Source organism: Rhamphochromis longiceps, linkage group LG11, assembly GCF_057381845.1.
Source record: "Rhamphochromis longiceps isolate RC_006_pf linkage group LG11, R_longiceps_female_GT1.1, whole genome shotgun sequence".
Taxonomy (NCBI): domain Eukaryota; kingdom Metazoa; phylum Chordata; class Actinopteri; order Cichliformes; family Cichlidae; genus Rhamphochromis; species Rhamphochromis longiceps.
Genome location: NC_140567.1, coordinates 7299370 through 7325940, shown reverse-complemented (window position 1 = coordinate 7325940; position 26571 = coordinate 7299370). Strand labels below are relative to the sequence as shown.

The 26571-nt window shown below is 43.4% G+C and overlaps 2 protein-coding genes across 5 annotated transcripts in view; one reads left to right on the top strand and one right to left on the bottom strand.

Annotated features, from left to right (window-relative positions):
• Positions 1-26571, top strand: part of LOC146658477 (low-density lipoprotein receptor class A domain-containing protein 4-like) — a 295140-nt gene that overhangs the window by 251737 nt on the left and 16832 nt on the right. Inside the window, exons 1-3 of one of the 4 annotated variants that reach the window (XM_085422094.1) lie at positions 424-845; positions 22356-22637; positions 23130-24610. The exons of 1 other annotated variant lie outside the window; for it this stretch is intronic. In XM_085422094.1, the coding sequence (XP_085278220.1) occupies positions 752-845; positions 22356-22637; positions 23130-24160 (1407 nt within the window). In that variant the 5' untranslated portion in view covers positions 424-751 and the 3' untranslated portion in view covers positions 24161-24610. Of the gene's footprint in view, positions 1-406; positions 846-12509; positions 22247-22355; positions 22638-23129; positions 24611-26571 lie in introns of those variants that run through there. 2 more of the 4 variants (XM_085422097.1, XM_085422096.1) reach the window with 2 other exon arrangements.
• Positions 24474-26136, bottom strand: LOC146658478 (uncharacterized). The gene is made up of 3 exons (XM_085422098.1): positions 25983-26136; positions 25258-25441; positions 24474-24993 (listed from the first exon to the last, which is right to left on the bottom strand). Exons 1-3 carry the CDS (start codon positions 26003-26005, stop codon positions 24679-24681), a joined length of 522 nt encoding a protein of 173 aa, XP_085278224.1. The 5' UTR covers positions 26006-26136; the 3' UTR covers positions 24474-24678.

Below are 26571 nucleotides of genomic sequence, written 5' to 3'. Positions count from 1 at the left end.
CAGCCACCCCTTTCAGTCTCACCAATGTGCGGCCTGCCCCCTGCAACCCAGACACGCGTGCACACTACCATAAAGTACAGCCGCTGTCCCATCCTCTGCCCATTGCTGCCTTCAAGTGCTCCTCTTACAATTCATTGTCATATTAAAATGTGGGAATGTGAATGCATTTGATGGTCATTAATTAGAAGATTTGTTGGATTTAGTGTCAATTTTACATACAGGGTGTGGGACTACGTTTATTTTGTTGCTTTTTCCCCCTAGCTGGCTAAAGTCAGGGTAGTGATATTTCTTAGCGCTCCTGAAGGCAGCGGCTCCTCCCTCCCCTACCCCCCACCACCCCGTCGCTGTCCCTCCCCTGAAGCTCTCTGATAGGCCGCTGCGGCATTCTGTCAGTTTACGGGCGTGGCTTGAGGACGCCGTGTCTGCCGAGCTGTAGTAGGGTAAAGACAGCTGCTCTCAGCGACGGAGGAAGGAACGGAAAAAGCCGTACAATGCATTAGCCACAGGCAATGGCTCGTCCCCAGCTCTCCCAGTGATTCTCTCACCGAGCCGCTCCGAGAGAATTATGGCGTGAGAAAAGCCGTGGGATAATTAAAGCGAAACTGTCGGGAGTTACTTGTAGCGGCAGACTCTGCTGCTGCTGCTGCCTGGAAGTTTTTCGTTGTTTTCCCGTCGGGGGGCCCCGACGCTGGCGGCGGCGGCGGCGGCGGCGGCTCTCTCCCCGGAGCGGTGTTCCGGTCTGCCCAGCCCCATGCAAAACCTAACGGCTCCTGGCGGCCCCGGCAACTCCAATGTCACCTGCTCCTGCAACTGCACCGCTTCCCAGCCACAGGGAATGGAGATATGTGAGTAACATTAGCTGCTCCTCTTACGAGTTCTCCTGACCTTAAAAACCTACCGACAGACAGACTTTAGTGCCTAATCCGTTTTATGTGCACTCTCCAGTGTGGCAACAGAAGCACAACAAATCAGACTTAGTCTTCATCCAACACGGTTAAACAGTTCTGGTATTAACTCGCTGTGGGCCGCTCTAAATACCTTAGAGGAAACCGATAATTCTTCTGTATGGACTTTCAGCATGTCTGCGCTGTCCAGCAGAAAGTTTATGGTGACCTCATAGCACTTAGTGGTATTTATAACCTCCTTTTATTGTCTGTATTTGACTTAAAGTGTGTCTCTACCACACCGTGTGGACTTTTTAGTGCTTATGTCAGGCGTTGGCGTACGTTTAAGCTCTTAGGTGCCCATTACTATTAATCGGTTACACTGTAATACTCAACAGTTAGCTTATTAAGAAATATCAATATGTGTGTACTTCCAGCTTAGTACTAAAAAAGCTTTTAATAATCTACTGCGTTTTCCAGAAGTAGTATTTTTTTCTCACTTGAAGTTTGTTTTACAGTGGCACTGTATGACCCTATAGGGCTGCCTGGCTGTGCAAATGCTCTCGGAGCTCACCACAGAGGGTTAAATAGTTTGCCTGTCAGCACAGACAGGAAACGCTTGAATGGTATGTTATGTCTGTCTGCCTTCTGAGCGGCCCAAAGAGAAACTATCATTATCAGCTCTGCTCTAATGCTGCTGCCTGCTAGATCCACTGCAGATGTTCCTCTTTATGACTGAGCATTCAGGAAAAAAGCAAAAAAAAAAGCACAGCAGGCAGACATGTAGAGACACCAGAGGACAGCCAGACGCACAGTGAGTGTATCCATGCAGTGTGACAGGTCTACAGACAGACAGAGGAAGACAAATAAACAGGAGACGGGCACATAGCAGACAAGGCGGGTAGATTCACAACCAGGCAGCCAGGCAAGTACCGACAGAGATATAAACAGAGATGCGGGAGAGCCAGACAGGCAGATATATATTGACAGACAGACACGCAGACAAGCTACAGACGTACGGACAGAAGGACAGACAGAGTTACACTGATGTGTAATTTCCACTGGGGTCGAGGCCAGGGCCGGGCAACATGAGGTGAACACAGGATATTAGATTCAGATTTGGCAGCAGAGTGTGGTTGTGCTGACGCCACATTGCAACCAAGAAGTAAGTGTGTGTGTGCGCGCCTGTGCGCTTATCTGGCAGACGGACTGGTGTTCCTCCATTTGTTTTTCTGTGGCATCATGGTACTGCTAGCCAGGAAAAGCACATAGTCAGGCATGAAGTGGTGCACGCACAGATCGACTGGTACAGCACGGAGCCTAATTAGATAATCCAGGAGGACTGTCTCAGACTGAGCAGTGCAGCAAGAGGAGGGAAAAAGTGGAATGGTTGCTCTGATTGACACTTGCAAAGTATTAAACTAGCAAACAAACTGCATTGTGGGTTCACACAACTTTGAATAAATGCTAGCCTGGTATTTTCAGTGCATTTCTTCTCGTCTTAATGTCTCACTAGTCGGAGGGAGCTCCATTCACAAGTTGTTTGAAATAGCTGTGTTCTACTGTAGTGGCCGTCTGGTTTGAAAAGAGCTCTTGTTTGTCGGCTGTGTTGTCATGCAGACTCGGCAAGGCTGAATAATGCAGCTCATGCTTTGATGATTTCTCTGGCTGCAGAAAAGAGCTACAGTCTGCCTCTTTTCTTTTTTTTCCTCTCTCTCCCCTTTTTTATAAAGCGGAGCAGGCGTCTCACTGGTGTGTTTCCTCTTTCATTCAGACGAGGAGGAAAATTGAAAGGGACTTGGAACATAGAGGGATCACAGCGCAGACAGTGTGTCATGGCCAGGAACCGAACCTCAGCCTACACTGGGATTCACATGTAGGATTTGAAAGGCAGAGACCTCTTAACAAGTGTTAGTCTCCTAGCTGTTGCTGTGCTTGGATTCATTGTGTGGTGCATTTATCTCATATAGTAGGCATGGTATTTTAAAGTTCTGTTTTCACACAGCAGCACCAGTCATTGCGCATCCTTTAGCTTTAACCTACAGTTAGCTGCCCGGCTAAAGAGGCTGAGCGATAAAAGCTTTAACTGGATAGTGGCTCACCTTTTCTTTTGAAGGTGTCGTCCCTGCAAACATGTGTTCGGCAAACATATTACACTCTTAAGTCATTTAATCAGATATTGTCTCTTATTGCTATTATCAGGGGAAATACTATATGTCAGCTGCCTTAGATCATTCTACTTGAACCTAGTGCAAACCGTGTTTCTACAAAACCTTGGGAAATGTCTCAATAGTAATGCAGTGGTTGGTTCTGTAATCTGGATTGAAAATGGTTAAATCAGGAAAACTGATTAGAAAAGTAAGATTGTATTTTGGGACAAGGCTGCAGATCAGCTGCTGCATAATGGCATCATTAGGGGTGCAACGATACACAAAATTCACGGTTCGGTTCAATACTTTCGATATTTTTTCGATACAAAAAAATGTTCATGCCTTTTTAATTTGTCATTTATTAAAATTATAAATATACTTTAACTCAAAAGAACAGTTTTTAAATTTAATGTTGCTGAAACAACAAAATAATAAAAATAAATAAATAAATCTGATCGAGAAATCACTCATCTTTGGAAAAGAGAGTTTATTACAGAGAAATGTCTCTTTCCAAAATAAAAGCTATACTATATGCTTCTTCTGGGCTATATTCTCAGCAGCATATTAAACATATCAGGTCCCCATAAGGAGAATCATGTGCTAATGACTCGGGTAAAGTTTGTAGCATGCGTGCTTGTTGTTTTTGTCTGCTTCCACTTGTCTTTGCACTAGGATGATGTCGGAGTAAATGTGCAGTCATATTCATTGTGTTCCCACTAGTGCTGTCAGCGTTAATCTCGTTAAAATGACATTAACGCCATAACGCAGCAAATCTCCGTTAACGAGTTACCGCGGATTGCCCCGTGCGTGGGGCTGGACGGCGTCAACACGTTAACAAGCTCACTGCGCTAACGCACTAGTTCCCACCAATTGAGCATTGCGTGGCACATCCAACATACTGTTTTACTTTTGTCCATGACGCACTTACCATCAGGGTCATACTTCACATGAAACCCAAAATAGTTCCAAACGCCAGATCTGAATGAGGGTGGGGGAGGTTCAATTTCGGGTAGCGTTGAGGCAGTTGCCATGTTGCAACGAGCTTAGCTTCTGTCTTGCTAGCTTGCGCTGCGCTCAGTGGATCTGCACTCGACAGTGCAGCCTAGGCAGATCAGTCGAACGCAGATCCACTGAGCGCTCAACACAGACAGCATCGTCAGAAGAAAAGTTGATAAAATAATTAAAACATTTTGTATCGTTTGATACATATGCGTACCGAACCAAAAGCACTGTATCGAACAGTTCAATATTGATACGAGTATTGTTGCACCCCTAGCATCATTCAATTAGGTAAGAGTCAGACGCAAGCATGATAATGAGTTGACCGAGTAACATGGCAGACGCCACAATACAACCAGTTGTAGCTTCCTTGTTTTTCCAAACCTGAGTGATGTCATTGGTTGAGGAGATGCCGGGGACCAATAGATGATTGTGAGCCTGTACCTAACAGTCTTTCTTATGTTTGGACTGAAAAAGCAATTGCGTCGCAATTATCGATCCTTTAGCCTGGCTTATACAGTACACAGTAACTATATTGCGACCAAATGTGTCGAAAATAAAACTCAAAATACAAAATACAAACCCTTGTGTAGAATATTCCTAGAATCATCCTCCTGGTTCTTAAGAAGCACGCACAAACACACATCTGTCTCTGGGGAATGTCCTGGTCCCTGTATCGGAGACTTAAGTGACCGTCTGCGCTGTGTGTATGTAACAGTTAGCCTGCAGCGGGGGCAAGCCAGCCAGACGGATGTAAATGGCCTGATCTGTAATCCTGTGTGTGAGTGGTGTTAGTGTGTAGGTGGCAGCGGGGTCATCTGTCAACTACCTCAGGCCAAACACGCACACGGCTACTTGTTGACTCTCCCTCAAACGCACACGCAAAAATGTACACATGGGCACACGCACGCACACATTTACAGATGTGTATACACAGACACGCACACAGACAGGCACTCTCAGGCTCAGCCAATATTTACCCTGCAGTCTGCAGCCAGACAGCCAATCCAATCTCTCACTAAGCTCTTTGTTGTGTGTTTGGGGTTAGGGTTTTTTTGTTTTATGGGGGGGTTTGTTTGTAGAGGTGTTTTTGATTTGGAATTAGTTTATTTTTTTTATTTTTTATTTTTTTAGGCATGTTATTAATGAATTCTAACATAGAAAGTCAGGGACCTTGGGGAGGGGAGTGGCGAGGACAACCAAACAACAGCATTTAAAAAAAAAAAAAAAGACCCCCCCCACAAACAGATTTATTTTGCGATCACTGCTCTTGTAATTAATTTCACAGGGAATTTCTGCACTTGGTAAGTGTCTCTCAATGGGGACTTATTTAGTCTGCCACCTCTCCTGAGCTGAGGGGTGTAGCAGTAGAACAGCAGTGCTCAACTTGCAGGCGTTAAGAAAGAGCTCCTTGTCTTTTGGTACAGAGCTGGTGACGAGGGGTCCCCAGACCCAGTTTCTACACCACAGAGCTGATCTCCAGACACACCAGCAGACCTGAGAATAACATTAGCTCACCTTCGGGCAAAGCCGCTGTGAAAATGTAAAGACGTTTGATGTAGGTTTGACCAATTGCTTGAGCATTAGTCAAAATTTATATATTTATATGTCATATAATATAAATCTGCAGGAAGCTATTTTTTTTTTTTTTTGCAGCATCTCACGTAAAAGGATTTGCAGCTCTTTGTCTTTTGTGATAACTGGCTATAATGTGCATCTTTCACTGAATTTGAATTGGACTTGAATTAGACTTAGAATAGTAATCAGGATAATATATTAGCAGAGTATAAACTAATAGAGATGGCTCTAATATTGTTTTTTTTTTTTTCAACACTCTGTTGAAGTCTCTTAACTGCCACCAGGTCACTCACCTAGTGTTGGAGTTAGAACTGGGTTTTGTTTTTTACTCACTTTTAGCTTGTTGTTTTTTAGAAGTAAGTCCCCTTTCAGGTTGTTAGCATTCATTGGTTTCCTAGCACAGCGGTCCCCAACCTTTTTTGCGCCACGGACCGGTTTATGCCCGACAATATTTTCACGGACCGGCCTTTAAGGTGTCGCGGATAAATACAACAAAATAAAACCGGTACCGAAAAAAGAAGATTTATTCATAACACACGTGAAAAGACCCAGGAAAACAGAGTTAACGATAAAAACGATAACAAAATAACGCTGAAAACCGATAAAAACCCTGAAAACCATATATTTCACACCTGAGCCTCAACTCTCACGGACCGGTACCGGTCCGAGGCCCGGGGTTTGGGGACCGCTGTCCTAGCACACTGTTTTACAAACATGGCATGAATATTGCGAACAGCAATTTTTTTTTTTTTTTTTTTTTTTTTTTAAAGCAAGTTTGATTGATTGCAGTGCGCTACAGCGGTAAAGCAGCTTTGTCGCTGACGTGTGACAGCTCTTGTTTGTTTGGGTTGAGCGTCTCGGTCTCCACGTTACAGAGCCTCTTGTTAGAGTCCATGTTATAAAATATTTAATATGTCATGTTAGCGCAGCAGGGGTATGATTTGTTACGCTTTTTTTTTTTTTTTTTTGCTTTGCTTTTTTTGGTTTGTTTTCTGCAGTTTTCGGCCTTAAATCAGCTTGACCACGCTCAACAACATTCTTATCTCCCGACTCTGTAACCCTGTGGTTTTGGAATCAAACTGACAACCCTTGACGCTCCAGACACTGGAAAATGCAGCCCTGGAGCTGCAGCTTGTCTTTCTTCAGCTGAACAGGTCAAGTTCAGGAGGCAACCTCCCCAGCCCAAAGCTGCTGAAAAGGTCAATCCTCGACTTCCTCCTTCCACTCGTCCCAGCAGCACCTTCGCTGCTCCTTTCACAAGTTAGTTGCTGGCTGCTGGGACGCCCTTTGTGTCTAGTTTCTGCACCCCCAACACACGTATACACACACTCCAGACCTCCTCCCCTAGTTCCCAAAATGCCCTTGGGACTAGGGCAGATTAGTAGTCGTAGTGTGTTTGAAGACAGACCATCCATCAAGTGTGTGTGGTGGTGGGGGTGGGGTCGGTTAGTAGTCTGCTGTCTCTGTCAGCATCTATTTACACACAGTTCGACTGTCTGAGATGCTAAAGAGCTCGGTGAATGAATCAGCCCTGCTGTCTGCTGCGTGTCTTATGACTCCAGGTCTACGGGCACAAACGGGGACCTATTACAGTCAAACAAGACGCTGCACTCCAGACACACACTGGCAGACAGTAGCCCCCTTTTCCCCCTCATGCTGCAGGTCTGTTTTTCCCAGCATCGAGACAAACGAGATGGTTGGCATGTCTATTAGCCTTTGTGAAACCATGTCTGACTGCACATCTCGTCTCCTCTCCTTACTTGAAACAAAGTGGCGATTACCGCCTTGAAATTTAAAGAAAAAAAAAAAAGAAAGGAAAAAAAACATCAACTGAAATGCTGTGCCACCCGCTGTTTGTCAGATTTTGGGTAATCCGTTTGTTTATGTGAGCAGGAACACCCAGACAGTGGAGTAATGACATGTCTCTTCAAGTGGTTTGCAGGGTTTTCCTTGGATTCTGAGAGGCTTACATGCTGAAGTTTCCACAGGGGTGGCACCAGTGTGTGTGTGTGTGTGGGGGGGGGGGGGGGAGTCGAGGCCTCTACACTTACTATGGGAACTTTAGTGCTTCAGACAACATTTACAAAGTTCTTCTGCAAGACAGATATGCATGGTCGACCATTTTTATGATCACAAAGAAAACCTAGCTTTTTCATAACTCCCTGATATTCAAATAGTCTGTAACAGAAGGGAAGACCTTGACAGGATATATGCTGTTTCAGCTATTATAAAAATAAAAGGGCTGACAGCTGTACAACGTGGTGTTTTGCATCATGCTCTTTGAAGTTTAGCTAATGTATTTGGAACTTTAATCTGTGATGAAGAAGATGATGCATAAAGCAGCATTTTGTATATTTTCTACGTGTGTCAAGGAGCACTCCTACATACGTAGGGGGAAAAAGTTGTTTAAAGCTTTTGCTGTACAGAAGAAAAATACAGAGTATGGTTTACATCCATGTAGTAATTCAAACTCTCTTTGCTCTGAGGTCAGGGACTAAACCAAACTGAGGCAGCAGTCGAATTGAAATGACTGCTTTCGTCAGTGAAGTCTGGTGGATTATACTGCAATATTGTCAGAAAGAGCTGTCTGAAGGCTGGTTAAATGGTGATAAATATAAATATGGCAAATAATTATACCCACATCGATTCTCTTAGGTGTCCAAAGTTTGTGTGTCAACACGGCTGCTTACATTAGTTTTATGTGCTGGTTGGTGCTCCTGCCTGGTTGAGGGTGTCTCAAGGATGGATCTGAGTCACAAAGTCAGACATCCATTTTTCATAATGATATGTCTAAAACAGAGTTATTAAGCTTCCTAAAAACTTGCTAACGTTGAATCATTCTGTTATTCAAAGAGTTCTTGACGTCTCACCTGTTGCATTTGTTGCCATTTATCCTAAAAAAAAATTGAGCTGTGATTTTTGCACAGTTAACAAGTTAAACTCTGTGCAGTGCTGATGACTTTCGGCCTTTCTAACCTGATGTTAGCAATACATGATAATCAGACAAATACAGGTAAGAATACCAAGCTGTCCACAAACAAACATCAGAAAAGTCCCATGGAAAAACATTTGTCAAAAAATGAGCTCCTTGTTTGTACTTAGACATTCACCTTACTGTCAGTTTTCTTAAAACTGTCGTTTTAATGGCTGAATGGTAGGTAGACACAGCTCAGATGGGAGGCTGCCGACGGTTCCAGAGGGTCTTCTGTCCTTCACTCCTACTTTAAAAAGTCTGACACTTCCTGTCAGGTGTCAGCATTCGCATTGTTTTGGCAGGGAATTTGACATCCATATAGATTTCAGTACAATAGGTATATTTTGGTTTTAGAGGGACATCTAACACGCCTGTGTACTCACACACCCAAAAGTTGACATTTTCTACCGCAGCAAGACACTGATTGTGTGAGTGAAGGGGCTCCTTCTGTGACCATAAGTAGGTCTTTTTTTTTTTTTTGCTTTTAATTGCCTGAATACAACAGTTGTCATATGTAGTAATTGGCGAGTGTTGCAGCATGTTGTTTAGCACCACCGGGGTTTGGCTCAGTGCAACATATACCTCTGTTTAGCCACAATGTGAAGAACGCCAGGAGGTGTCCTGACTGTTTTTCAGTTAATCCATTATTATCTTATTTTAAAAGATTGTATTATTTTTATAAGGTTCTTGGAGGAACAGAGAGGCAGTTAGTGCAGTTAGAGTTCTGTGTGCACCCATGTTGACCATTATCCCTGTGATGGTCGATGTTGTTTTATGATCTCATTTTTAAATGACCCATTATTTCTTTTAATAAGCCTCTAAATCACATGTTGTTGTTTTTTTTTGTGTTTGTGTTGGGGGGGGTGGGTGGTTTTTGGTTTTTGTTGACACTGTTGCTAGTATGTGCCAGTAACTACAGATTCCTGTTATTGAGACATATTCGTGACCAGCGTGTTCAGAGAAGTCTTGGGCGTACTCTCAAACACTCTTGTTCGCCCTCAGCTTCGCTGTCTGTAACGTATCCCACTGATCTGCCTGGGGGTAAATCCACAGCCTGTGCCAGCTGGGCCACTGGCTGTGCCCTAATAAGGCCCATGGATCTGACCTTATCACAGGAAATTCTAAAGATTATGGAAGACTGGGAAACAAAAGATGAAATGGAGAAGAAAGAAAGGGATAGAAAAATCTCTGTAGTTACGTAAATGTGACTGTTCCTTTTTCTGTATGTATGTTAGTAGTTGGTATTAACTTGATGGTCCATGATAGATCCACAGATCACACAGCTGTACTTTCTTACAACTCAAGAATCTCTTTTGCGCAAGTGATGTCTGTGGGGTGTTTCACTTCATTTTTTATTTTTTAACATTTTAACCCAGTTTAACCTCCCAGCCGGGAGTTAAGTGGTACAGGATGTGTGTGGGAGACAAAAAAAAGAAGCCTCTGGTTGCCCAGATCCTTCTCTGCGTCCTCCTCTCCTCCCTCACTGCTTCTGTGCTCCTCTGCTCTTCATTAGCGATTCAGAGGGCTGTCTGATTTTTGGTCCCTTTTCTCTCAGTCCAGACACACAAGTCAGACAGCGGTGTCTGATACCTAGCACCCCCGCCTCCTCCTCCTCTGCTTCTCCCCCTCGGCAGCCACCAGCTGACCCCAATCAGGCACAGGGCCTGTTCTATTGTGTGGCTGGGGAGAGGGCGGGGGGACACTTGCTCACTGGCTAACACAGCCACAGACTCAGACAGGGGGTCAGAGGGAGATGGAGAGTGTCTAGTCTGGCCTGCCATACCTCTCTGACTCCCAACCCCCAGCCATAACACAGCATTTCTCAGTTTCTCTCCCTCTCTCTCTTCATCATTTCCTCCCCTCCCTCCGTGCAGGCTCGCTGGAGGTCCCAGATGTATCTGATGCTTGTCATGCAAAGTGTTTTCGACTGCCATTGTCTTGATAACTAAGTTTTCTTAGCAGCATCATCTGTTTCCATTTGCAGTCTAGCCTGCAAGCTTATGTAGACATATAGGATGTATTTTGGTTTTCCTCGAGGAAAGGGGCGGATCATTTATTCCTGCATACACTCGCACTGCATGAAATGCACGCTGGAACTCCAAATGTAGATGAATTTGCCTTGAAAATAGTCCCCTGCAAATTCCTGTTTGAGCTTTAAGAAAGACTTGTTGTGTTTTTGTTTTTGTTTGTTTGATTTTTTTAATTTTTATTAACGACAGATAGGGAAGAGCAGGAAAAATACAGAGGAACACGCTATGCAGACCAGGTGTTGAATAGACCTCTGTGCTGGAACACACAGCTCCACGAGTGCCCACACCTTACCTATTAATATCAAAGCCCTTCCACTGACAGAACAGGCATTTGTGAGCATTATCTCCAGTGCTGATTTATAAAGATGCTCCTATCAAACTTAAACTGATGTGAAAATAACTAGTTGGTGTTCATGCTGAAACCGGTTGTCATGGAAATAATAGATCAGCCAAGAAGATAAATATATCATGTAGACCAACTGAAAGTATTACACTCGGATTTTAAGGGGCCATTTGTGTTCACGTTTTGAATTTTGCACACTGACCACACAAATCTATTCCTTTGAATTCCCTGTAGGTGGAGGTTATAGGTTTAATTTAGACACGTGGCACACTTTCTCTCTTTTTCATTCTTGGCATATAACTGGAAGCTAACGTGTCTCCTGGCTAGACGTGCTAACGATGATTAGGGATCCTGCTCTGTGCAGCATGGAAATCCTGTGTGTGTGAATTATTAATATAGGTCATAGTCACAGCATCCGGCTTGGCCCAGCCCAGCGCCGTCCCAGCACTATCGCAGTACATGGCCCCTGCTTTCCCTACAGCCCACCCCATCTGTCTGCCAGATTAACCTGGCTGATCACCTACACCAAGGTCTGCACCGGGCAAGGATTCATAAAGGATACCTGGCAAGAATTCTCCCCATTATCACGAGACTCGTTTCTTTTGTCTTTTAAACGAGATCCTTCAAAGCTACACCTTCTAATGTCTTAAACTGGTGGGAAGACTCGGTGCTTTTGTAGCTGTAATAACGATTCTTTCCATAAACCCGTAGTCCCCGACCAGTTTGAGCACCTCAGGCTGCTCATTTACAGCTATTATATTTTCACAAGATAAGAATCCTAATGGGAAGAGTTTATGGTTCTTCATAAGAAACTTGCTTCCCATGATGAATTGCGTCTGTATGTGTGTGTGAGCTGGTGGGTGGGACTGTATCCCCCCCATTAATATGTGAGCATTGGACTGTTGCTAGAGAAAATGTCTGCTAGTGTGGTTGAATGTCTGTGCTGGAGTAAAGAGTGTGTCTATATGCGTGTTAGTCCTTAGGCAGGCATGCCCTCTCAGCAGTTTTCTTTGTCATACATAGTCATACTGCATCTCCATCCGGCGATAGATTATTTTCTCCCAGTTTTTATCTGGAGTATACTGCAGATTCTAAAAAGAAACAAGACTGTACTTGGAAACCTCAAAGCTGTCCAAAGACTTGGGCGATGCAGAACGTCATAGCAATCTCCATCTGACTTTTGCCCCCCACCCAGGGAAAGCCACTACCATAAGCAGTGCTGAAAGGTTACACAAAGATATAAAAGTGTGTCTTGTGAGTGGGAGTTGCTAAGTTGTTGGTATCTTTGGTTACACTCAGTCTTTGTGTCGCCCAAAAGAGTTTTACCTCGACGAGTCAGGAGCTTCTTTTCATTTTCCAATATTCGCCTTGAGCTGAACTCCCCAAGTGGTGCTTCAGCACAGAGAAAGAAGAGAGAGAGAAAAGAGGGTGGTGTGGGTGGGAGGAAAGAAAGGAGAACGCAAGACAGAAGTGAAAAGAGGGAAGAAGACGAAAAAGAGATGGGGTGGGGGCGGGGGGGTTGCCGAGTCTGTATTGCTCTGCTGTGTTCTGTATTGACTCTAGAAAGTGAATTTTATTTCATAAAGCACACGAGAGGAGCACTTTATTCCATTTGGTATGCCTGACCTCAGCTGAATCAATCCATTCTCTCATCAGTAGAGCCACACATGAAAACACACACAAGGAGGCAGTTAGATTCAAACTGTTTTGCTTTAGAAAGAATGCTGTCTTAATATTAAAATGGTAAATGGTCTGCACTTGTATATTCAACTGTGCACTTTACAATGTGTGTCTTATTAAACTGTCCACAAAAACACACTCTGGTGGTGGAGCTGCCAGGCAGGATGCCATTGGGAGCACTTTAGCTCATGGAGGGGCAAATAGTTTACAACCTGCCCCACCAACGTACGCACGTAAGCTGCCGAGTCCAGTATAGAACCTGTGGATTGAATAAAGTTAAAGTTAGTTGTCTAAGTTTTACTAATGTGTGATGAATCACACAATGCACAATGATCTGTTGTACTCTATACCATTACATCTACCAGAGATCGCAGTGATTCTGTACACTTCTTACCTGTATTTGGGTCCATATTTGCTTGTCAAATATGGATAGAGATTTCCAGTTTGTCAGTAAGCTATTGTTCCTTATCACCGCAGACAGAAATGTATAATCACAAACTGCATGAGTCTGGCTGACATCTATTGAACCATGAGGTCTCCACAATGGTTCAAGAGGTTCAGTTAAATTGAATGATCGTCTGCTTTCACTGACAGTGAGTTTGTGGCCATGTTGTTGGTCCTGTTCAACTACAAAGACAAACTTTCCAGTCATGATCACAGGTCCCGCTGTCACAAACGGGATGCATCACGATTGAGACTGATAGTATGACTCTTGTCCGTATGGTGTCCTGCAGGGAATCTTTATTTTAACAACAAAGATGACCGTGTGAGCTAAAAATGTGAATGTGTTCTACACCATATATTTGTTAGCTTATACGGACGTTAAAACCCATATCCAAAATGGAATCGGCTGTCTTCCCCCAACCCAAAATATGTCCAGTTTTGAAAGTGTCCATCTCTGAGACTTTTCGTAAATCATTTTTATTTATATAATACCAAATCACAACAACAAGACCCCACAGTAATGCAGAGAAACCCCAATAATCATACCACCCTCTATAATTCAATTCAGTTTTATTTATATAGCGCCAAATCACAACAACAGTCACCTCAAGGCGCTTTATATTGTACAGTAGATCCTACAATAATGGATACAGAGAAAAACCGAACAATCATATGACCCCCTAGGAGCAAGCACTTTGGCGACTGTGGGAAGGAAAAACTCAGTTTCAACAGGAAGAAACCTCAGACGGAACGAGGCTCGGGTACGGGTGGCCATGTGCCGTGACTGGTTGGGGGTGAGGGGAGGAAGACAGGTCACAGACATGCTGTGAAAGAGAGCCAGAGATTAATAGATGATTAAAAACAGAGTGGTGTATAAACACATGACTGAAGAAGAAACGCTCGGTGTGTGATGAAGTGAGCCTTTAACTTCTTGCCGTTCCTTCTCCGATGTGAGTAAAGTGAAGCTGCGAGCCACTGAGGTATGGCTGCACTATAACGCTGCAGCATCTTGGCTTGGTCTTTTGCCCAGAGGACCGCTGTTTTATTTCCTTTTAGCAAGACACGAGCTGCTCTCCACACATAACTATCTTCCCCTCTGTTTGAATCGCTTCGTTCTCCCCACCTTCCCCATCTCACCCCTACCCCTGTAGCCTTGGGTCTATTTATACCCAAATTCCCCCCACAACAAGACTAAAACATCGTGCCCATCTCCAAACCACCACCACCATTAGCTAGAGAATGGGTCTACGCTGCACTCTCCCTACAATGCGCTACGCCAGCCTCCCTGCCTCTACTTCTTCTGCAGCATCTTTTCTTTTTTTGTAGTTTCCTCTGTTGTCGGCAGCTGTTGCTCAGCACCGCACCGAAGTTCACCCTGCGGTCATGGGCAAGTGTTCCAGTGAGGGTGGAAAAAAAACTTTTTTTTGATACGACTTTTTTTTCCACCCGAAACTTTCATTAATCTTGCTTTTTTTTTTTCCACCTCATATCCCCCTCCCACCCCCTTCACTTCCCTCTGTCTCTCACTTCTCGTTATTCCTGTCTCACTTTCACCGACTTTATCTTTCTTTCTGGTCTCTAACTCTCTCTTCCTTCCTCTTTTCCGTCTATCGCTCCTGCCTAATCCTGCCTGCTAGGCATTGCTTCATGGTTGTTAAGCATCTCAATCCAAGGGGGGGTGAAGAAAAGAAATAGGAGCAAAGGAGGGAGGAGGCGCTAGTCATATGGGGAAGCCTATTGAGCAACTTAAGCGTGGTTGTTTTGCTCTGTTGGCTTGGCACAATGAGACCGCATGTGGAAGACATGTTTACACCCCTTCATCTGTGAGTCGGAGGGAGTGGGAAAGGAGGAAAAAGTGGGAGGGAAGGTAGGACACATAGAGGAGGTGGGATACGAGAGAGGGAGGCAGAAATGATGACAAAAGTGTATATATAGATAGAGAGAGAGAATAGACTGGGAAGAGGTGGGATACAGAGAGGAGGCTGAAAGAGACAGAAGAGGAGGAGAGCGATAAGTGATGAAAAGGAAAGCATAGACGGATTAAAAGAGGACAGGAACACATGGGTAAATACAGGCTTGAGGAGTGTAAGAGGAGGGTGACGGAAAGAAGAGAAGAGACAGACATAATGAGAGAGAGAGGAGAAACAAAAATAGAGAGTGAGAGAGACAGTCCATCTCAGCAGAGAGACAGCCAGTATGACAGTGAGTCATAGCAGAATAAAATGCCACGCAAGCATATGCTGGTGTTGAGAAGCCATCTTTTTCCAAAATGGAAACCAGTTATGATTTGCAGGCGGACGTGTGGGGGGGACGGTGCAGATTAAACTGAGTTATTACAAACAGACGGGGTGTAATTACACATGAGAGGAGGAGGCTGTTTGTCTTTTGAAGATGGTCCTTGTTTTAATTCACATTCTAGCAGGTCTACTCAGGTTTTGTTTCTCTTTCTTTTTAAAGTATGTGGTTCTCTTGGTGAGGTGTGAAATAGGTTCTCACAATGGTTACTTATCAGTGTTTGAAATCATTTTTTTTCTGTTTAGTTTTCCACCTGGTTTCAAGTAGGAAGATTTCTTAATTCATTTCAGTTGAAATTTTGATTGTAGATAAGTAAAGAGTGTGAGAACTGGAAAAAGTTCAAGAAATCCCAGTGATTGTGGACTAAAGTATGTGATAACATACGTTAACAGCAAAAAAGCGGCATTGTCTTCTGTTGTTTGTTTTTTTTCCTCCAACCAAAAATTCACATATTGAATGGACACAGAGGAAAAACAAATCCTGATATTTGCACATTTTTGCATCTTGTGTTCCTCAAAGTTACTTTAGCAATTTCAGGTATTACTTTGACCAAGTAGAACATGTAGGGACCTTCATACTGTAGTGGTTAACACTTTTGCTTGGCAAGTAAGTTTGCTGGTTTGATTCTAGTCTGAGACGCAGTCTGTCACATTAAACATGCAGTGTGGTGATGTTTTGTGACATGGTTGGCAGCTCATCTGCTGTCAGAAACAAGCAGTTTCAACTTTAAGGCAACTTTCTCTTGATCCGCTGCCTCCTGCAACCAAGAGAAATTATGTTCCCTGTGCTCAGAGCTTTTTTTTTCTTCCATGAGATGACCCTGATACGGATAGCCCCACATTATGACATCATACTGATCAAAGAATAGAAAAAAGGAGCATTTGGAGCTGGCTGAATTCTAACATTTTGGTCCAGAGGTTTTGTTCTTTTGCAGACCTCATAAAGCTTAGAGGAGGGTAACACTGTTACACTGTCATTGTAACAGCGTCAATATGATAGGCAATAAGGAAAAGCACATGGGTGAAAATATTCCTTTGATGCAACCATATTTATTTTTTGTCTTTATGGCAAGAACTTCTAGAACATTTGACATGTCGAAAGAGAAAATTGGGACCCTAAGGGAATAGTTTACCTAGTTAACCATGGAGAACTAAACTAGCCTGCACAGAACTGTGACTTTACCAGCTTTCTTTGGTATAAAATGGAGATATGTTCAGAGTCAAATCCTAGAAGCCAATCCTAGAAGTCACGTTCTGCAGTCTGGTGGGGAAGTCTGAAAACAGAAGTGTAGCGTGTTACGGCAGCATGTTGTTTTTGGAACGGCATCTGCATTGATACCTAATGGGTGTGATGATGAGTTGTCCATATAGATCTGACCATGTAGTGTTGAAAGGTTCCTTTTGAGGTACAACCATGTGCATTACACAATCATTCTGCACGTACCATTTGGACCCCGTGTGTTTGTGTAGCCCCAGCAGACAATGCAACTGCAGTCTAGATGTTCCCCATGTCTCCCAGGGCTTCCTGAGTTCCACCCACAGCATCCCCTGCCGTCTCCTTTTGGCTGATCACAGCAGCCACAGAGTTTGGAGCCTGTGTCTGGGAGGTGTCTGCTACCCATACTCAAAAGTTAGACATTATATCTACCTCCCCTGTGTGGTAGCAGGAGGAGATGTCTGTTTTTTCATATGAACACGTGCCAGGACGCACGCACAGACAGACTGATGAAAGCCCACTCGTTTCTTCCTCCTCCACCCCTCTCCCATCTCGTTCTGTTTTTTTCCACCACTCCGCTGTTTTGTTGTTCAGTCTCAGAGACGCCATGCTTTGTTGTTTGTCTCCCTTTAACATCTGCCCATCTTTACCGTATTCTCCCCGCACCTCTGTCACTTCCTCTGGTCTTGTCTGTCCTCTCTGCTCCCTCCGCTCCCTTCTCCTCTCTGTGTCCAATCTCTGTCTTATTTTGTCTTTATCTTTCTCCAATTCTCTCCCTGCCTCTGTTCCACTCTCCCAGCTATTTACTAGTACTTTCTTGTTCTTCTTCTTTTTTCTCTCCCTTGTTCAGTTCACCCAGACCTGAGAATGATTTTTACCTTTTCTCGCCTTTAGCTTCAGCCAACCTGTGATGTTGACCTGCAGAGAAACGAACACTGCAGAATAATTTTCATAACCCCCCTGCTAAGTTGACAAAGATCTATGTGTCTGGATGGCTGGCTGAGCTGCCTTTGGCTAATAAGAGTCAGTGTGTGTGTGTGTGTGTGTGTCAACTCTCCATTTATGTTGAGACTAGCATTTTTATTTTTTGAGCTTTGAGTTGTTTTCAGTTTAGTGCTTCAACAGTTTATATTCTTCTTGTCGACAAATCCAGTGAAAACATTCCAGCTCACAGTATTCCTGGTGATACTTGTAGACTTCCCTGCGTTTTTTTTATTGTTGTTGTTTGTTTTGTTTTTTTCTGGTTCTCACCCCCAAGCTTATTAGTTCCTCCCTACTATATAACTTCATTGGGTTAATACATATTTAGTGAATTGGTGAGTATTTCTGACATCCAGAAGCTTCACGTGGAACTGGATTTGAGATGAGATGATATCAGTTCTTGTGGAATTGTGAAGCATGCCATTTATGTATAGCTTTAAAAGTAAATTCTTTCTAATTGGACCAAATATTATGCAGTTTGTATTTGGACCAAATTATTGGTCCTTACACAGTTATTTGATGATTGCAGCCCCAAATTCAAAACTCTTTCATTCTTTTTAAATTCTGACATATAGTGTTGAGTCATCTGCATACGTAGAAATCTTGGCCTTATTTAAGGCAAGTAACAGTAATGGACGAAGGCAGCTTCCTTTGTACTCCACACTTTTCAGCTCACATTTAAAAAGGATTTAAAAAGTCTATCTGTATGTTTGTGTACTAATTCATGGCTTTAAAGGAAGGTGTCGACTCCCAGTGTAGCTCCTCGGTGTATTTGAATCTGCTTTTTTTGTTTGTTTGTTCTCTGTGCCACAGAGGATATGTCACTCTTCAATGATCCCCCACAGTACGTAGAGTTTAGTAGTTTGCAGCTTTTCATGGTTTATTGGTCCAGCCTGTTATTGTTTCAATAGGATCTGTGAAAGAATGGTACATCATATCAGTACCACAGCTGTCTGTTTGCCAGTTTGTCCTTGGGTCATATGTGTAATTGTCTGTCCTGTTGTCCAATTTTTTTTCTCTAATATTAGTGTCACAACAGCCCACTAGTGTGTTTCCTCTGACTGTGTGACCACAATGGCGTGTATGTTTTATGGCGATGAGGCTAACAGCGGCCTTCATTGCCAGTGACTGTCAAAACTCCGCTTCGAGGTTGAAGGACATTACCACAGCCTTCTTGTATGCTCTAGGTTGTTACGGCCTGTTGGTTAACCCTGCTTGGTGAACCACTATGAGCCTCACTGTAACCATATCCTTCACTGTTATCACAGTGCTTCGATCACTTGTGCCTTTGGCTAGGTGAGGGTGCTTGCAGGGCTTTGTTTCCACCCTGTTGTTGCATGCTCAGCCAAATTGCTTTCACTGTCTGTCTTTTGGTCATTTGTTAACAACATGCCTGCAACAAGCATGCTCAAAAAGAATAGAATGGCCTTCCCACTTCTTCATTTTAAAGAAGGCTGTCTTTCTTTTAAAGCAATTGCTGTAATTACAATAATGATCTCTCAGTGCGAGACAAGCAAAGAGCTGAACTCAAGTGTTTATACCCGAGTCTTCATGGAGGACCACCCAACCATGTGACTGTGTGAACAGAGTTTGGTTCCCCACAGGTCTAGTAACACACACACATACAATTCACGCGAGCATTTCTGTTCTATTTAGAATGTATTTTCATTTGCTCGCCCCACATCTACTCACGCTGATCCCAGCTGACCTCAGTCAATACACACAGACTCACAGTTGCACACACTCACTTAAATCCTGACATTAACCCTGCAGTCTGGTTCAATCACTCTGAGAGTCAAGGCAAGTCTGGCTTTATGACACAGGGGTGGGGGTTGAAGGTGTCTAGACGCTATCCTGTCTGTCTGGTTATGATAATGTACACACATGCAGACACGCACCTGAGAGAATGCAGGCCAGCTCGGACTGCAGGCAAGCTTGTGCAAAGTGACATTTCAGCAAACGGATGAATTCTTTAACACGGGCCTCTTCTCTGCTTTACTGCCATTCATGAATATTACAGCGTTGGAATATTGATAATATTAGACTATGTTGTAATATTCATGATATGTTATCCCAGAGCCCCTCTTCCCCCCCCTCTTCCCCCCCTATCTTTGTTCATGTTATATTCATGCAGATAGAGATGATATGGCTACGCTGGTCCTTTTCTGGAACTAAAGTAGAGATTTATTGCTGCCTCAGCATCAGGTCTCATTGGCCTGCATCAGCAATAATCAGACTTGGGCCGTCTTCAAGGAACATTTAGCTGTGACACAAAATAAGAAAGTTATGTGGGTGCACACAGGATGGAAATGAGTTGATGGTAGGAGGCAAGAGGTGTGTGCGTGTGCGTGTGCGTGCGTGTGTGTGTGTGTGTGTGTGTGTGTGTGTGTGTGTGTGTGACTTTGAAAGTTTTTGAAAAGTTACATTGAAAATGCATTTATCATTATGTCTTTGTGTTTGTCTTTGAATGTTATGATGGCTAATAAGCAAAGCAATTTAAGGAAGGATGTTAACGTATATGCATACGTTAACGCAAAGAGTTCCCCTTCACTTCATGTCACCATGATTTCTGCAGAGATTCAGCTATAAAGATAAAGTTTGACTTACATGGAACTGAGAAAGACGTTTCTCATATTTCTGTTATTTTTGTATTTGGCCATCATTTGTGGAGGTAAGAGTAGTGTCTTACTTTTCGCCTTTAAATAAAGTAGATTTTAGATCAGTCCTGTTTCATAACTCGTACTGTTTCTTTTCCAAGCCAACATGACGGTTCTTCGAGTGTATACTGTAACTGTGGACAGGTTGGACGCTTCCTGCTTTGTAATCCTATTTAGTCTGAGCGCTGCAGCATAGACGAGTTGTCTGAATTCCCCCGCGCTGTACGTTCAAGAGAAGAAGGGTAGGTCAGATAAAGAGGAAAAAAGATAGAGGGAGATGGAGGAAAGATGAAGTGGAGAAAAGAGACAGAGCTGTAATTGTTTGTTCTCTTGTTGCCCTCAGTCCACATAGCAAGTCTGACACCCCTGCCTCTCTTTTTGTATCTCCCTCCTTCTCCAACACACACTTCCTTCTCTCCTTTCCCTTTCCTCACTGTCTCCATCTCTTTTTCTGACTCCTAGATACCCGTCTAATGGGCTAAAGTATCCACAAGCGCGCGCGCACACACACACACACACACACAACAGGCCCCCCTCTCCTCGGGGTTAAGCAGCACTAAACTAGTTCATTTATTTCCATGGAGAGACAGATTGTAGTGGGGGGCTGTAACTAGGCTGATATCTGCTTCATGCTTTATCACACACACACATACACACTCCTACTGTGGTGGACTCTTGCTGCCAGGCGGATGCCAGCCGTCTAGACGTTACCGTGCACATCTCCCAGGGGAGGCAAAGGGGTGCGCGAGCACTTGCTTCCTCTCCCTCCTTGTCTCATTCTATCCGTCTCTGTTGCACAGTGTGTGTGTGTGTGTGTGTGTGTGTGTGTGTGTGCCAGCCAGGTCGCTGCCATGGCGCCCCAGAAGCTCCGGGCCTTGTTGATCACGGCACCGTGCCCAAGGGTTACCATAGCAACGGCAGTGGCAGAAGACTGGCTTGTGTGTGTCGAAGGAGAACTGTGTGTGTGTGTGTGTGTGTGGGCCCAATGTGGTGGGCAGCAGGCTGTGAACTCAGCAGGCCTCTAACTGGGCAGCAGGAGAAAGACTAGAATAGAGAGCGTCCTTTCATTTTTTTTTCTCTCTCTCTCTCTGTCTGTCTGTCTTACTTTTATCTCCTCCTGTTTTCCACTTTCACATGTGTGTTACAGCGCACATTCCGCGTTTACGGATATACACACTTGTCAGCCCAGACATGAGAACCCACAGCTTGCCTACACTGGGATTTGGGACCAGCACAATGACACAGCACTTCTGCAGGCAGTCATTTAGAATGCTGCGCAGCGTTTCACAGTCAAGTGCAGTTTTGATTGCCAGGTGCAACTGTGAGACCGTTCATTTTATTTTTCTTTTCACGACTGAAATCTGGGGTTCAGCAGGAAACAGGAAATGACTGCAGAGGAAATGAGCCAGCTGCAGGGTCTTGATGAGCTTAGCGTGTGTTAAGAACTTGCAGACTTCCTCCACATTTTGCTCAAGTTTGATTTCCTCACAAACCTAGTTTATCGACAGAGGTCCTGATGTCATTTCCCTCTGTTGTCTTCTGTCCCGTCGGCTCCCCAGGCTGCGTTTTCTTGTGCGTTCCATAAAGCGCTTGGCTGCAAGGGTAGGACATATGGCAGCTGAAGCTCTCTGCTATATGAGAAAGAAAAGCAGTTTTCTCTGCTGCTGGGAGTTGCTCTACTACTCTAAATAGCTAGGTTTCATTTGACGTAGACGTGACGTCGACGTAAAGCGCGAAATTTGACTGGCGGTCGGAAGTGAAAAAGATAAGCGCAAAATCACAGACAGACAGTACGCAAAATGCCTATGTCCTGTTGTGTTTATGGATGCTCCAGTAGGTCGACCAGAGAAACTGATAAACGGTATTTTAGGGTACCAAAAATAGCCCAACGAAGAGGAGAAAAATGGAAAATTCTAACCGAAAAACGTAGGAAAAAATGGATTTTAAATTTACGTTTACAGTCGGGAGGAGCAGAGTCTGCCAATGCCCGTGTCTGCAGCGACCACTTCGTCAGAGGTAATGTTATGTTTGCAAACGAACTTATTAGCATTAGGTTGTCGTTAAATTCTCGTTTACTTAGTGCTTTTAAGTTAGTAGTCTAATATTGACTTGATTGGGACTATAGGCTGCCCAAGTGCTTTGGATGACAAAGAGTCGGAGGACTGGGCTCCGACGGTCAATCTCGGCTACGAACGAAAACCCAGATCGGAATCAGTTCTCAAACGAGAGAAAAGAATGAAGCTTAAGGCAGAACAGCATCGATGTGCAGAGGCGATTTTGGATATGCAACAGACGGCTGAGAGCCCGGATTTGAGCCTAGTGACAGTGGAGAACCCCGAACTGCAGCTTCCAGCTGAGAATCCACAACCAGAAGACTTCAGTTTGAATGAGACATTCACTTATCCAGGTAAGATATTGTGCTGAGATGTAAAACAAACAAGAATCATGTCAAAGAGAAAAAGATGCCATTATCTGTAATGATTATGGTCCAAGTTACATATTACATGTTTGTGATTTTTTAATCACAGAGTAAATCCATACCATTTTATTCAGAAAAAAAGAAAAAGTGGCACTTATTACCGTCAGGCACACACCACAGGTTTTTGTACACTGCTATGGTTCTTATATTGCCAGATTCCAGACAGTCTCCTTTCACAGATAAGTAAAGATATCCGTAATGTAAGGTTTCTGTGGTGAGAAACATATAAATATATTTTTTGTTTAGACGCAACATGTTTTTTTGTTGATTAAAAAAAATAATTACATTAAATTAACATAGTGAATTAAACACATTACACCAGATTCTAATAGCCCACTAAAAAACTCCTACAGTGAAAATGAGTAAAAATTGAGGTTGCCTCTATTATGCTGATTATGCTCCCCCACTGTTATATTGCAGGCTGTGCGGATGCTGGATGCCAGACAGAGCTGACGATGGATGACATCGAGAAGATGGAGGATGTTTTGAGACAGAACACAGCAGAGCTGGTTGATCTTCGGAGCAAGGCTCTGGACACACAGTTCAGCCAGGAGGCTTTTGAAAAAAATGAAGACAAGACAAAGTTCTACACAGGGCTCCCCAACTTCTTAGTTTTAATTCAGATTTTTGAACTGTGCGAGCCCTATATCACCTCGGGACCTATGTCTTTGTTGTCCAAATTTGAACAATTCATACTAGTTTTGCTGAGGCTGAGACTAAATCTGCCCCTGAAAGATTTAGCTTTCAGGTTCAATATTTCTCTGTCCACTGCTTCTAGAGTTTGGCATAAAGTAATTGACATACTTCATAAAAGGTTAGAGTTCCTAATTGAGTGGCCAGAGCGACATGTTCTTCAAGCTACGATGCCACTGAGTTTCAGACAGGCATTTGGATGTAAAGTGGCTGTGATTGTTGATTGCTTTGAAGTCTTTATTGAGAGACCATCTAATCTTCTTGCACAAGCTCAAACTTGGTCCAACTACAAGCACCATCACACTGTAAAATTTTTGATTGGTGTTGCCCCCCAAGGCTACGTCACTTACATATCTTCTGCCTGGGGAGGGAGAGTTAGCGATAAGCAGATCACAATAGAGAGTGGCCTCCTAAAGAACTTGTTACCTGGAGATATTGTCCTTGCAGATCGTGGGTTCAATATTGGCGATAATGTGGGGTTTTACTGTGCTTCACTACAGACACCGGCATTCACTAAAGGGAGAAAACAGCTGTCAGCCTATGAAGTGGCAGAGACAAGGAAAATAGCCAATTTGCGTATCCATGTTGAGCGAGTCATAGGTTTAGTCAGGAGGAAATATCAAATTCTGCAGAGCAGGGCTATGCCAATAGAGAACATGTCCACAAAGCCAGGTGAGACACATGCATTGATCGACAAGATTGGGGTAATTTGTTGTGCCTTATCAAATCTCTCCGAGTCTGTTGTCCCACTGGAGTAAGGGGGGTGGGTGGTAATCAATCAGTTAAAAAAAATTAAATGTCTTGTCACTGTCACGGCTCACAGAAGGGGGTGGAGAGGAAGAGTAGTGTCCAGTATCTGCTGCTTGGCTCTGGTGATAAGTAGAACAGGGTAGAGTAATAGTAGTACCTAAGTCCTGACTCCTGATTAGTCTGTAAATGTTTTCAAATGAAATATTTTTCTCCAACTGTCATATTGTGCTGGCAGTTTGTACAGTATTATACTGTGAGATGGATTGCAATCTATTTTGTTTATTTGTTTAAAAGTCTAATCTTGTAAATAAACCACCAATGTATTATTATGCTGCCTCAATAGCATTTAATCATTGTGTAGTGTTACACAACACTTAAATGACACAATTAAATGTACAATAAAATTAAATGACAATTTGTGCTCTAATGCTACGTCAGAGCAAATACAATAGCCAGAACTCATAATGACTACCATCAGGTCATAACAATATTCAAAATGTCATTATGTTGTCGTCCTTTTATCACATTACACATGTATGTTTGTAACTTGCTGTCCCAGTATTTCTGGGAGTATACTGTTTCTAAAAAAACACTCAACTTTAGGAATCGCATCATCCCAAAACTCAAGGTCAGGCAAAATCCTTTCAACAAATATGTCATTGCGGTTCCACACAAAAAAGTCACAGTACTCTGCATTTGCAATGTGAAGCTGTGCCTGAATTTGGTAATAGTAGTCATGAGTTGGGTCCAGTGTGACATTATCCCCGTCACTGATGAGGCAGAAGCCCTTCTCCCCAGCACGCATGCGCAGGTTGACCGCATCTTTCTGAGAGTGTGGGCACTAAAATCACAGTGATGAGAACAACAATCAAGATTTATCTGATGAAACAGTGAAGAAGCAAAGATGATGGGTGTGGTCTGTGTTATCATAATCTCTCATTGCCCAAAACAAATGTCTATTTGACACAGACAATAAAGCCTCATCTTATCTTAATTGAACAATAGATTAGAAATTAGAAAAGGTATTTCCTGCATTTTTACTCAGTTCACTGATTCTTATGGAAAGATGTCACACCTATGGCCTTGACTACAACAGAGTCAATACCTTAATCTCGCAGATGCCAGTTCCATGACAGTCACAAGTGACTATCCCATCAGGGGAGGACCCCATGTATGGCCACTTGGGGTTCAGCCAGAGACCGCTGTCCATACATGAGAAGCCTGCATGCTCCTGGCTCATAAGCTTCTCATATGCTCCTCTGGCTTGTGCTTCATGTTTGCATCCATAACTATAAACAGTACACATGCCAAACATGAAAAGGAAATTATTACTTAGTATTGGATGTGTAAAACAGTAAAGTGATGTATTATACAATATGCCATTACCCTAAACTATACTTAGTTCTTACCCTGTATAACCCTAGCCGTATAAGCCTATAACTAACCTCCATCTTCATAACACTTTTTTAGTTACAGTTATGGACAGTTTCATACCCCAAATCTTAACTCTGCCTTACCCTACATCAAACCCTAAATACCTTGTAGCAGCTGTGGTGAACCTATATGCCTCTGGATAGCATATGGCCTTGATCAAGCTCTTTGATGGTTGCTGGGGGTTGGTCTTAAGAACTTGAGCTGCAGTGTCTCTGGTGTTCTGTACTCAGGCACAGTTTTAGGAAGCATGCTAGACTGGGGGACAAATTCTTTGTGGTAAGGTTCCCTAGACATCAGTGCTGCACTCCTTGGACAGTTTTTGCTTAAACTCTCAAAAAACCTACAGTATGTCTCTGAATCTCTCTGCACTCTTGGGCATGGAAGTGATTTCCCAACCTTTTGTGTACTTGTGCAGCCATCAATGGAACACTCAAGCTTTCGCTTTTTTGACTTTGCTGAAGAGAAGTCAATCAGAGTTACTGGGCAAGCAGGAATCTGGAAAAATTAAGCCAAAGAAGATCATTAAAATTTAAAAAGCTCTTTTCCAAAACGCTATATATTCGTTTCCAAAAATATTCGAAATTGAACAGTGATGGCAGTGGAGTGAGTATGTGTGTTTTAGGCTGGGTATAGTGGTTGGTTGGCAGTGAAGTGTGTGTGTGTATGTTGGGTGGGGATGGAGGTGCCATGTGCTGGGTATAAAAGGAGTGGAAAGTAAGCAGTTCCATGTTGATGAAAATGTGGTGTGAGGAGTTGTGAGTATTGAGGAATGCATGAGAAATGTGAATATATAAAGTGCTGCAGTCAGGTGTGTGTGTGCGCAGAAAACAAGTGCTAGGGTGTTGAGGCATGCATGAGAAGGGTGTGATATACAGTATACGGTTCTGCAGTCATGGTTATGTTAGTCATGAAAAAGGAAATGGCTTTTAAATGCTGTTATAGCGTTTTGGAATAGAACTCTTCATTTATTAAAGTACTGCCTTTT